Source organism: Caloenas nicobarica, chromosome 5 (assembly GCF_036013445.1).
Source record: "Caloenas nicobarica isolate bCalNic1 chromosome 5, bCalNic1.hap1, whole genome shotgun sequence".
Lineage (NCBI taxonomy): Eukaryota > Metazoa > Chordata > Aves > Columbiformes > Columbidae > Caloenas > Caloenas nicobarica.
In genome coordinates this window covers 61,164,931-61,178,595 of record NC_088249.1, presented here as the reverse complement: position 1 = coordinate 61,178,595, position 13,665 = coordinate 61,164,931, and the positions used below count along the sequence as shown (strand labels likewise).

The 13,665-nt window shown below is 35.4% G+C and overlaps 1 protein-coding gene across 1 annotated transcript in view; it reads left to right on the top strand.

Annotated features, from left to right (window-relative positions):
* ELP4 (elongator acetyltransferase complex subunit 4) overlaps positions 1-13,665 on the top strand; it is a 142,199-nt gene that overhangs the window by 5,605 nt on the left and 122,929 nt on the right. Inside the window, exons 2-3 of the mRNA XM_065636390.1 lie at positions 142-177; positions 10,829-10,950. Coding sequence (XP_065492462.1) covers positions 142-177; positions 10,829-10,950 — 158 coding nt within the window. The remainder of the gene's footprint in view (positions 1-141; positions 178-10,828; positions 10,951-13,665) is intronic.

The following is a 13,665-nucleotide window of genomic DNA, read 5'->3' as shown; positions in this document are numbered from 1 at the left end:
ATTAAAATGTTGTTCACTTTTATATTTTTAAATTCCCCGTTACCACCTTTCTTTGACTTATAAACTAAGAAAACTTAATTGCTCTCTAACATAGTATTAAAATGTAGTCTTACTTTATTCTTCATTTTGTTTTGTTTCCAGGTGGAGGCATAGCCGTTGGAACCCTTCTTCTTATTGGTTAGTATAGAATATATAGATACTTATATTCTGATATGTTTCACTTGTTTTAATGTACTTACCAAATAACCTGTCTTTTCATTGTGTTTTAACCTCAGATTTTAAGAAAGTATAACCCTCAGGCCCCTACACTTTGGCTAGCCTTCAGAGTGGACTATTGTCTATTTCAAGAATTACCAGAGGGGGATCAAAACCTTACTTTGAGACAGGTTTGAGCCCCCAAGAAGAATACTGCAGAATTCTGTTTGAAAGTGGAGCATTTAGCAGATTTCAGGAGTTTTTAGGATTTTTTTCAAATGACTTAAGATTTTCTAAACTACTTGACTTACTGTAAGATTCAGACTGTTTATCATATCAAAGATATTTTGTTTAAATTTGGCTTTCTGAGGAAGATATGATATACAGAATCTTTTAACCTTTTGATTGCTAGAATCAACTAAGAGAAAGCTGACAGAAGGCTGCTTTCTGTCAGGAGGCAGACAAGTCACACAGGTGATTAAATAGGTTATAACAGCATTCCCTTTGCAGACCACACTTAAACTGTCTTTGTGGACTGTACCACATCTCCGTTGCACCTGAGATGCTCGGCTTTCTTTTCTCTTTAAAGTGTAGCAAACGGGAAAGTACTGTTGCACATATTATATCTTGTTTTCATATCCCCAGGGTACACGCTGGACCTTAGAGCCAAGAACCATTTCCTAGCCCCCTAGTTTAAGCATATCCACCAAAACCACAATTGTGAGGGAAAACTAACTTTTTACAAGCTAGTTTTGTAAGTGCTTACAGTTTCAGCGTATAAGTAAAGATGATTGTTGTTGCAGAAGAGAAACTGAAGGAGATACAATCTGATTTATCACATCAATTCATTAATCTTGGGGTTCTAAGAATACAGAACTACTTCAAAGTGATGTAAGGTCTGAGTGGTGATAGAAATGTGGGTTTGGGTTTTTTTTTTTTTCCTATTTTAAATGTATACCAGGTTAATGGTTTTTAAGAGAAGCTTTCAAGCTTGTTAACCTTCCTAGCAAAAAGAACTGATATTACAGGAAAAAAAAAATGAAAGCTTATTAGAGAAACACCTGTAGTTATGTGGAAAACATCTGCATCTGTAATCTGTGTTCACATCTTAACTACTGTAACAATTTAAATACTACTTTTTGATACAAAGTTGCTGGAACAAAGAACTAGGAACCTGGCGACAACAGGTCTAGCTCTTAATTTCCAGTCACTGCAATTTCTCTGATCTGTTGGAGTCTGAAAGTTGTGTGATTATTTTCTCCCACTGAATAAGAGGTAAAGTACCTCAATTTCCTTATTTGTAGGAGTGATGAAAATATTTATCATGTTGCAAAGCTATTGGAGATATGACAAGCAATGTCTGAGTGCCTACATATTAAGTGCAAAAAATCCCATGTTAAAGCCTTAATAATGAATTTATTGTTTTAACTTAAAATTGTGGAAGACAACTGTCAGTAGATTTGAAATTGGTAAGTAAATTCTGGAAGATAAAAGTAAAAAAGGTGCTATTACAGATAAAAATGCCAGTTTCTCATTGCAGAAGATTGAAAGTGTAGTAAGGCACCATTTTGGCTAAATCCTGAGGTTTCAAATGCCTCACAGGTTGTTGAGGATCAAAATTACAATTGCAAAATTGTAGAATGGGAATATAAACAGAAATCGGAAAAACTCAGGTACAGAGTAAGATACAACTAGCAAGAATTATCAATAGTAATACAGATTTTTGTTAAGTACCTTAAGAGTTGTCAGAAGTCCAAGAGAAGGGCTGGTTGGTTACGTAACAAAGTGGAAGAGCTTTTGAGAAAAGGGAAAATGGTAAAAATGTTTGCCGCGCTCCATCCGGGTAAAGATTAATACAGTCTCATGACTTATCATCATTGAGAACAGTGACTGGATTTTAGCTTTTCTCTTGGAAAACACAGACTGGTGTATGCCAAGGTGATTTGGGTGGTTTCAAGCAGATTGTGCCTGCAGAGTGTTTTAAGAACTTGCTGATGAAGTGTTCGGCCCATTAGTGTTTGTGAGAACTGGTAGAGGACAGTGAAGGAAAGAAGGAACTGGAAGATTAAGAAATATAAATACAGTTTCTATTTTTGAATGCTGGTGGAGGAGTCACTGAATTGCAGGCCTTGAAGAAAACAAGGATTTAAGTAGCAGCCAGTATGTTGAATAATCTTTCTGTATGAGAGAATGAATTGTGAATAAAGGATAAGCAGGAGGTGCCATTTATCTTCACTTTAGTAATACTTCTGACACTATTTCAAGTGGTGTTCTTGTATTCAAAGCTAGGAACCATACTCTGTGTTCACTTCTAAGATGCTTTCTTGGTGTTTATAACGCAAACTGACTTCACAGCTTAGGAGATTGCCATTGCATCCTTCCCATTATATCCTTCTTGATGTTCTGAAGTAGGCTTTTTACTTCCAAGAAGTTTAGTCCTCTGATCACTTGAAAGTATTTCTAGTAATATCATTTAGAATTCATTGGCATGAAATGTATGCAAAGACAAAAACATCGTGTCTCTAGTGATAGGCACCAGTAGGCTCACAGCTGTTCAGAGTGTGGCTTTTAATCAGTAATTTTGAATCATTTTCTGAAAGAGATGAAAATGGTGTGGTCCCAACATTTTGTCTGTGTTGACTTTCACTGTGGAATGACAGCCATCACTTGGGAGGCTGGTCTGCATTTCTCTCTATAATTTTGAATATTGAAAATATTTTGAATTGTTATTATACTTTGAATTAGGCTTAACACGGAAGAACCTGACAGTGAGATTTGGGGAGAACTTATTTGAAATCTGGTTTGGCGACTATTGAGATTATATCATGTTGTCTCTTGTTGACATAGGGCTCATGTGAACCTGCATTAGAGGCTGAGCAGCATTTTCTGTTTGCCAGTGAGCAAGGTAATTGCTCTTATTATGGTTTCTTGTTACTTTAAGGCTAGTTTTTATTTCTACATTTTATCCATCATTAGAGACAGGTGTTGCTGTCTCTCTGAATCCCAGAAAATCTTGATTTTTACATAAAAGTGTATAAAGTAGTGTATGTTGTGGTGCAGATCTAAGTAATTTGAATAGTTGCCTGACAGAAAAAATAACTGACATTCCCTAGTTCCATACATGCCACCACTTGCGGAATAGCTGCCATTTAAGTCAGATTTTTTGAGAAAACTGTATTGATACAGCAGTTCACTATTGCTGAGAGAGTTGTCCAAATCCTTCTCCCTGTTCTTTGCTGTACGATCTTGTCGTTCCTTGAGCTGGCGCTAGTTCTTTTCAACTCTCAGCTCCTCAATCTCACGCAAAACTCAGCCAGTTCAAAGAGTGGAGACTTCTCTGTCTATTTAGTGCCGAGTCAGCTCACTAATATGCAAGATGCCACCACAAGGCAAAGAAGGACTGCACACCAAGGACCACAAAAGAAAGTAGATGGCTTTTTTCAAGGGCAGAAAGTGCCCGTTGAGCTTAAATATCTCATTAAATTTCACCCAGATATAGGTGAATTCAGGAAAAGTGGTAGAAGTTTTATCTCGTGCTACTTTCAGTGAAGATCTTACTTTTCTCACTCAGTTTGAGAAGAGCTGCAGTCTTGCTATGGACAAAGGAAGAAGAAGAAAAATGTTAGGACTGATCGTATTTTACACAGATCAGAGATTATGAAACTGCATGAGTTTTGTTTTGTCTTCCTATTAACAATATACACTGCTCCTTCCCGTAGGTGGACTGAGTGGCATCAAATGAACCTATTAGCTTGAAAATTGCCATTAAACTAAAGAAAGTCGTTCTTCAAATGGTATGCAATTAAGTGGTAGAATACTTCAGCTTAAGGTGTTGTGGATGTTAAAAAAAATTGTCGTCTCAACGGGAAACTGGGCAGGCTGGTGGAAGAGAAAGCCATTTGCATTGCTGGGTTAGTAGGTACCAAGTCTGGCTTAGGAGCATCTTGAGGTGCAGGAGGCCAAGCAAGTGCTTGGTTGAAGCATCACATTCGCTTATTCAGTTCTCGTTACCTCTTCCTAAATATCTGCTTTTGGCTACTGTCCATTTGACCTGACCTGAATGGCAGCAGATGAAGCGAGTGCAAAGGCAGTAAACTTGGCATGCTGATGAAAGAGATGACGAGACTCAATGACTTGAAAATAATAGGATTTTTACCTGGTTTTTTTTTTCCCCCTGCCCTGAGTGCGTAGCCAGCAATATTCAGTGGTGGGTTTTAATTTGCTTATCTCCTATATTGGCTCTTTATTTGTGATCTGATATTAAATTTAGCTTCACAGAAACACAAAGGAGAATCCTTCTTTTAGATTTGAAAGCTAATTTTTTTCCCAAATAAAACTTAACTGTATATTCTTTTGAAACATATAATTATATACAAAAAGGTCTTCAAGTAAGAACTGTATTTATTCATGACTCATTAGTCTAAAAATTTTTAGGCAAATTTTTGAAGTTGGTGCAGGTAGAATCGTAACTACATTGTTTGAATATCCTGTCAGTATACCAAGAAATTCTGTCATGAGATTAGTATAGGCAAGCTTGATATTATACAGGATTGAAGCTGTCAGTGATGAACCTCCTAGGAAGATCTTCCTGCATTGTATTCCGAGTGTTATAAAAAGGTTAAATTCTTCCCCTTTCCTTCAACATTCTCTAAGGCAAAATAAATGGCGTTACTTTTAGCTTAGCTCTCTTTGCGAATTAAATGCTCATCTTCATTATTTGACACATTATCTTGGTTAATTTAACCAAATAATAGTAGATTCAGGGTATTAAAATATTTATTTTAACTGTTGTGTTCTGCAGATGTAGTAATGGCACAGGTTACTTGATAAGACTGTAAAATATTGTTTGCGATGTAAGTGCACAATTTTTTAAAATTTAATTCATAATAAAGAGTGTCATGATTTTCAGTTTGACTTAATTCTATAATCTATTGACAGTGTTTTATTTATATGAGAATTAGAGAGCTGAGGCACATGGTAGTTTCCTGCAAGATCCTGGCTACTAGAGGAACTGGAAACATCCTGGGTTCTATTCATACAGCAAGAATATTTTGGATTTTAACTAGTACTTTAATTTCAAAATATATTACTCTAGTGGGTTTATAAGAAGTGGTAAAACAAGCATTCTGACTCTGCGTGGAATGAAATTTGAACACTATCAAAACAGTTTGTTCGATATGAATGTGAGACCTCTTGTTCGTAGTTTCTTGAACTGCTCCAGAAGATTTGCTTTCTGGAGGAGTCTCCCTTATCAAAACAAGCCAATTGTATAGTTGTGGATTAGACACGCTCCTTTCCCCACTCCCCTCTCCAATGGAGGTCTGTTTTGCCAGCCTCAGAAGAGCTTCTGGGAGGATCTGATTTTGTTTTTTAAATATAAGCCTTGTTTATATAACACATTCTGCATAGTGAGTTACAGGGTGCACAAATAGGTCTGTCTTGGGTACCTGTAAGAACCAATTCTTACATACCTTTAGGATGCTCTAGATTTGACAAGGTCAGTGACAGCTAAATGTTTTGAAGATTATCAGTAGGAGAGTTTTTGTTGGTAGCTGAGGTCAAGTATTAAAAGTTAAAGTTGTCTAGTTAAAAGCAGGTCTATACTTGTACATTCTAAGCCTTGAAGCAGTTTCAGCTACTTTAATTAGCTACTATTATTTTTACTAGACATGGAATTTAACTTGACTGGTAAGAGCTCTCTTCACTTGTCAATGTAATTAAATTTACTATCTTTTTAAAGTTGAAAAAGATAATCTCCAGAGAGGTAGAAAACAGTGATTTGCTAAATATAATTCTACAAAATACAAGTTACCAGAATTCACCTTGCTGAAGTATATTGCAACTTATGTGTTTGACAACTCCGTTTTGGCATGTGCTAATTAAATGCAAGTGACACAGAGTATATACCCTCAAGCTTAGTAAATGTGGACATTAGTAAAGTATCTTTTAAATGGAATTTCAGATTATTAAAACAATCGCATCTTATAACCTGCAGCAATTCAGAGAGATGTTTCATAGCTACAGAAAGACACACCTTAGGTCACAGTACCATCCTGTAGAACTATCTGGTGAAAAAGTGATCAATACTGATAGACTCTGACAGGCTTTTGGCAGCTTTAGGGCAACCTGTCTAGACTTTGTATAGAAGAAAAAAAAAGCTTTCTGTACATTACATTGTTGCGGTCTTGTTTTTTCCTTTTATAACTCTCATAATTTTAGGCAAGTACACTACAAATTATCTCTGGATTTTTTCAAAGACCTTCATACTATTTAATTTACTGATGTGTATTATAAATATGATCTATACATATTTGTTACCAAATGGTGGATTTTGTTCCAGACCTTTTGTTCCTTTTCAGGTTATAGTGCTTATTCTCCATCCCTCTCTTGGAGCAGGAAAACCTCTGTGCAGGAGGAGCAGTTATGCCTAGAGATTTTTTCTTAAGGCCACACATTTACATATCTATTTCCATAATTAGATGAGATTTTTGTCTCTGATTTTTGTATAAAATATATTGACGGTGCCTCACTCATACCTGCTATCTTTGCCATGTGTGCTCTACCTAAACTCCAGTGCCTTAAAATTTCATATCTGACTCCATGGCCCACTGGTTTGTCTGAGTAGTAGCTATGGACAGTCCATGCACAAAGGTGTTGAGAATGTCTCTTCTGTGTTCAGTAGCCCATGTGGTCAGTATACAGTTTAGGGGTGAAAAGAGCCATAAATTGGTCTTTATCCTTATTTTTCAACATGGTTATATGTTGGAATTCATTGCACTGATACCAACAATACTGCTTTTTCTCACAACCATTTTCGCCATGAAGACACGCCGTTGTGGAAAGAAACCAGTGGATAATAATGATCACAATAAACTATTTTATTTACATCCTTATCTGTAGGATCAGAAGAGCTTTTGTCCTGGAGACAATATGCATAACTTCTCAGTAAATAATCTCTTGTGTAGTTTTATGCTTCACTAGTTACTCACCTGCTGCTTAGCTGTAGAACGCTCTTTGTTCCAAAAGAATCAGAGAAAGCTGTGGACTGTTGGGTGACTTGCAGTGACTGGACCCAGAAAAGAGTCTACAGCTGCAAGAGTCTTATTTATGTGCCTTATTATAATCACTAGAAGTAAAGTTCACAATGAAGGCTGCTGACAGGACAGCTCTTTAGTATGGAGGCTAAGAATAAAGATTTGGGCCAGGCTTGGCTTGTCTTAAGTATCTTGGCTGACTAAAATGCACTTAAGCGTTAGTTCCTACACACACAGAATGGAGGTAGTTCTTTTGGATGTGGGTGTAATTTGGAAAAATAAATATAACAGTTGAGAATTTATCCTGGCCATCAAAATAGTAAGTCCAAGCATTATCAGAAAACAAATATCCTTCGAAGTATTTAATTCAATTTATCTAGGAAAGTAATCAGTGAGCTACTGAAGTACCTGTACTAAATGATTTGTTTGTTTATTTACAAGAAGAAAGCTGTACTCCTATGGTTTTGAATAGTAACATAACTATTGAAGCCAGGGTACAATGGATGCTATCAGAAAAGCCCCATATGTGTGCACTTTAGATCTTTTCAATACCACAAAAGTTTAGTGACCTAGAAATGAATCAATAAAAAGCCATCCTCTATGTGACAAATTGAAGAACTGAGGGTTTCTTACAGATGCATTGGCTTTAACAATTCAAGATACACTGTTTGTAAAGGCTTTCTGAGACACATTTAATCCTTAGAGTACTGTAGCAGACTATGAGGTATTTTATATTTAGATCACTCTCCAATAGTTCATTTCCTATTTTTACTGTAAGTTTACTCTTATGAAGATCAATGTATAAAGACTAAAGGAAAGACTAATGCTAAAATGATGTGTCCTTACGCTGAATATAAATGTTTTTAATTTGCTAAATTGAAAATTCCGTATTGTTTTGCAAAATATGTTTTGGAAGGGTATAGCAGTGTCAGAACCTCTTTGGTCCTATTATATTACAAATAAGTCTCTCTCTCAACAAATTAATCATAATCTTGGGTAGGTCAGTAAAAGGGTTTATATCCCTGTTCTCTGTTGCTTCACTTCTATAGTTTAACATTTCAGCATTTCAAATGAAATTCGAGTAAAAATTCTTAACCCCTACAGCCTTAGTTTAGTTAAGTAGTCATCAATACACTTCATGGTTTCTTATATTTGCCCATGCTTTATGGGCTTTCCATGCTACATTTAGCTCAAAATTGAGCATGTTGTTTACTGTCTAAAGAATAATTAATATCAAAAATGATGATCCAGAAAGCCTCTCCGTACAGTTGCATGCAGAGACACAAACGGAAAAAATACTTGAACAGAGATACTGGCTTATACGCCACTAAATGTCAGTTAAGCCCTGTCCATATGCAATACAACGCAGTGTTTTCTGTGCCTCAAACAATGAAGAAGATAAACTTTAACCTGTAGCTAAAAATTAAGAAATTGAGATTTTTGATTCACCAAGGATGAAGTAAACGTTACAGCTGAGGATCCTTCCAGAGTGCCCAACTAGTGTTCCCTTTCCTCCTGTGTTCAAAGGGAGGGAGGTCTTAGAAAATTCTCTCCCTCCACTGACATCTGCTGCAGTGACGTGATCATATGGGAGGCTTGGTGGCTTCTTTCAGGTAGCTCTGACAATTAAAAAAAATAATTAATAAGTAGATATCATGCTGCCACTTTGATTTCGAGGGGGCTTTGCTTCTTAATTTAAGAGCTTCATAGATGGAGATTAGCAGATGAAAGTCAATATACTGTGAATAATATATTACCAGTTATATTGCAGTAAGCAACCGAAGCGTAAATAACTCGAGAGCCAATGTTTAGGGTGCAGGAGCTGTATGTGTTCCTGGGCTCCAGTTATAAGGGAGAATTACTCTGCATATGGGTTTTGTTTCCTCTTGTTGAAGCAGTTTGAGATCTAAGCAGGCTCCAAAGACTCTATTTAGAAAATAAGACTAATACTTCTTTGAAACTTTAGACAGTGTCAGTTCTACTTTTTGCTTCTGCAACTGCGGTACTTCAGTTTTATCTGAATTGAGTCTTGTATCCATCCTGGTCTCATACGTGGAGCTGGGTTACTGGGGAAACACTTCTTCAGTAACAGTATTAATGCCTTTTTAAGCATGCGATATTTAATTAAGAGCTACATACTTTCAAGGAAATTGCGGTTTGTAATTCTGTAATGTTCCTTTCTTCCTTTCCTCCCACTCCACTTCATTGGTGCTTTTTGGTTCTTAAGCTCCAAAACATACTATTCAGGTACATATCAAAGTGGTATTCTTTTTTGTTTCCTTCTTTAGTATTTTTTACAAGTTAGATATAAATGACAACTTCCTTACTTTCAGCCTTTGTTATGGGTTTTGTGGGTTTTTTTTCAATATTTTCGTATGTGGTTCATAGTAGAGGGGAAATTGTTTCCAATTCACAGAAAGAATGGATTAAGAGTCTTGTTGTTTCTGTATAAAGCAAACCTATCTGTATTTTTCTGCCACAGCATCCCCGTGTATTATCTTCCAGTAGCCAGGTTAACAGATGAAAAAGTGAAACCAGACATTGTTGCATCTACTTTTCTCCCAAACAAAATATTTCAGATATCTTTCTAAATAAGTGTCAGAAACACATTGCTCCATGATCTAAAATTTTACAGGGCAATTAATCGAGTAATTATACTCTTAGGAATGTTTTTTTGCTAGCATTGACATTGCGATTGGTTATATTTCTTAAAAATAAATAAAATCAGAGATGGTTCAAATTTTAATTGTCATTTACTCGTTCACTTCCCTCATAGTTTTCGGTTATGATGAGTTTGAATTGCATGAAGCTCATTAAGACTTTCTAGTTCTGGTAATTTCTGATACGTAACTTGCAACAAAGAAGCCGAAGGAAATTTTAGCCTTTCTGAAGTCAATGGGAGTTTGTATTTTTATTTCAGTAGGCTCGTATTCACAATGTTAACAATCATTGTCCTGTTTCTTAAATTTGAAGTTCATGTGTCTTTTGAATGTGTTTGGGATTTTTCTCTGGATAGGTTTCAAAAACAGCATTGCAAATTGTCTTTTTCAGTATATCCGTTTGTTTTGCCTATTTTTGTAGTTCTTACAGTTTTGAAAGAAATGCTGATGTAAGAATGTCTCCATAAGAAATGATGCTTTTGTATAGCTTTAGCATGCCAGATACGATTACATTTTGGAAAGCATCAATTAATAGATATTTTAAGCAAGTTGAGCAATATTTTAAGCAATAAGAATATAAATATTAACACAGTTCTCCCAAATGAACAAAGTCCCTTTCCATTAAACTGTGATTTCAGTTATCTTAGTTGATACTGATGGCAGACCTTGTTAGGAAGATAGCACTGTTGCTATGTCCCATCCATATCTTGTTTTCAATCATGTATTTGATTCTTATTTCTCTGGCTTGAAAAATTAGGAATACAATACTATGAAGCATTATTTTTAAAGTTTTGGATCAATATTTTATCTGTTATCTCTGTTGTACATTATATACTGTAGGAGGTAGAGCAAAAGGGGGCATTTATAGTGTTGTGACAATACAGGTGGGCGATTTATCTAACAAAAAAGAAAAAATTCCAACTATTCTTGTTTTCACAGAGGAAGATACATACGGTCTTTATTCCAATTTGTTGTTCAAGTACTTTCTCGCAGAGGGAGTTGTCTGTGGACATGACTTGTTTGTTGCTTCTGCTAAAGAGCATCCTGACAACATCTTAAAGGTAAAGAAGACTCATGGCTTTTGACAAGAAAAGCTGTAATCTCTTGATGCATTTAAGTACATTTTGAGATGTATATATTTTGTAGTAAGAAATTACTTCATCTTGGTGATTCATAAGAGTGTGTTGAGGAGTGCAAGAGTATTTACAGTATCCAGATTTGGGAATTAAATTTAGCTCACTAACCTCTGTATATGGACAATGGAGCAAGATCCTCCCAAGGCCAAATCAGTCTAGGAACCTCCTTATCCTTAATTTTGATTATGGACAGACTGGCTGGCGTAGTCGAACGGTTTGAGTCAAGCCCGCTGTTTACAGTTTCCACCTGCCTGTCGGGAAGGGTGTTTAAGGTCCTTCCAATATATCGCGGTGGAAAAAGTGTACAGTCTGTCAATATTTGTTGTAGTTTCCTATAGAAAACAAGACTATCATTTAACATCTTTACAACTTCCTATACACGTACTTTTCTTTCTGACTTTTTTTTTCTACTAGGAGCCATGGTCAGCTTTGCATCAGGTCTTATAGAAAGGTTCCTTTCAGACTTCGGTGAGCTCCTAATCAAACACTGATAGTTTCCATTATAAGGAAATTATTTAAGGGAAAAAGCCTGATCAACACTGCAAGGAATGCTGAATTGTGAGGTTAATCTTACAAAATTTCATTAAATATTTTATGTCTGTCTAAGGCTGCTTTTTTCTAATATTGAAAGCAACATATAATTTACTGATTACTTCTGCATCAAGTGAAGTCTGGCTATTTCCTTAAGAGTCTTCAGAGACTATTTCTGGACAAAATGATTACTTTTCTTTTTTCCTACCTAATGATGGTAGATTCTATGTCTTATCTCTTCAATATTATCTTCAGTATTCAGGAAAAAGTATGTTCTTCATAAAATTATAAGATTGTGGTTCTGAAAAATCTAATAATTTTTTTATGGTCTTGAACTTATGGAGTGTTCATTTAGGAGTGAAATTTGTATCATTTGTTATTGTTGTTTAGAATATAGCCTAAACAAGTAGGTTAGAGTTTCCTTGTGAAGTATGAATTACATAAGAACATGCTATATTTTTTTAATAATATTTTGGTTTAGATAGCTGATAAGTCATTGACTCTCTGCCTGTACAATACACGATCATTGTGGTTGTTTTTTCATCAAAATAAAATTATTCAAATGAAGATTTTTATTGCATTGCGTTAAAATTTCTTAAAATAGAGTAGCTAACATTTTATTCTTCTCTCATTCACCTTTGAATCAATAGCATGTTGTGTCTTTCATAGATCCTGTTCTTTATACCATTGCAGATTAATCAACAGACATTGTTACGTATATCTGTCTTTCTTGTGCCAGTTTGAGTTTCTGGTTAGTTTGATGTGACTTATTGAGTTCTGTTGTCTGATTTGGAATAAGTTGTTTTTTTTTTTTTTACTTTTCTGGCGTAGACACTAGATAATAATACTGCATTACTCTGTTGTAACTCCATAGTGGTGTTAATATAAGAGATTACAAATGGATGGACAAATTTCTACAGGAAGGTTGAGAAAAATATGATTTTGTCTTGTTTTCTTCCTTCATTTGTGTGTTTATGTATCCAACAGTACTCTTGTCTGTGCTTTTCTATTGTTACCTTGACTATTCAACACTTCCTTTGCTTAACAGACAAGGCACAGTAGAGTTGATTTCTCTGATCTGTGTTGCTGTCTTGAAATTGCTTCAGTGAAGTAACCCTGTAATATGCTAGATATCAATCTAGAAAATTACATACTTTCACACTTGGAAAGCTTAGGCACTTCTGGAAATGGCAATATATATTACCTAGAAAACAGTATTGCCTCACCTAGAAAAAGTTGATCTAAGACTGGCATTGGCCACGGTTGCATCTCCGTATCACAGAAGTGGAGTTTTCCCTGTGACTGTCTCACTTGACTTTGAAAAGCGAAGACTGTCAGGTGCTTCAAGAAGTCCTCTCCTGTCATAACAATGAGCTGTTAGGGATTTGGATGTCTCCACCAAGTCAGGATTTTAATATAACATTTCTGACTATTGACTAATGTTGTATTTTCAGTATTGGACCATATTCTTTACTGGAAAGGCAACATAAATTTGGTACATACCAACCCGAATTATACACTTCATGTTTCTTTTTTGTTTTATAAAATGCAGGTATGGACTCAGTATATTCTATAGCTAGTATTCTAATTAACTGGTATTTTACATAAAGGCGGTTCCTTAGCTGCCTTATGTCCATATCGTGTGGTCAGTCTGTTTATATATTCAGTTCTCTGCTGAAATGCCATAATTGCCCTATTCTAATTTTATGATGTGATTGGAAGTTTCTTGAACCTATAACCAAGACAAATATTGCTGGTAGTAGGAAGGGGAAAAGACATTCTTATAGACCATAATTATCTTGAAATTGTGTATAACTAAAAGACAAGCAGAGGATAAAAAGCCCTGATCAGCTGCCTAAGATATATTATATTACCACCCACCAATTTATCCATCATCCTTTGAAAACATATTCATGCCTTTTGTAGTCAAAGCTCCTTCAGGAAATTGGCATTAAGATGTAATGCTGAAAAATTATACACCTCTGGTAAAACCTACAGAACTATATACATGCTGTTTTTAGAAAGTATTTTAAACATTTGAGAGCATTTCTGTTCCATCTATATTCTTCAACAAAAGGCAACTTTTTACAGTAAGGGTGTAAGTACTGG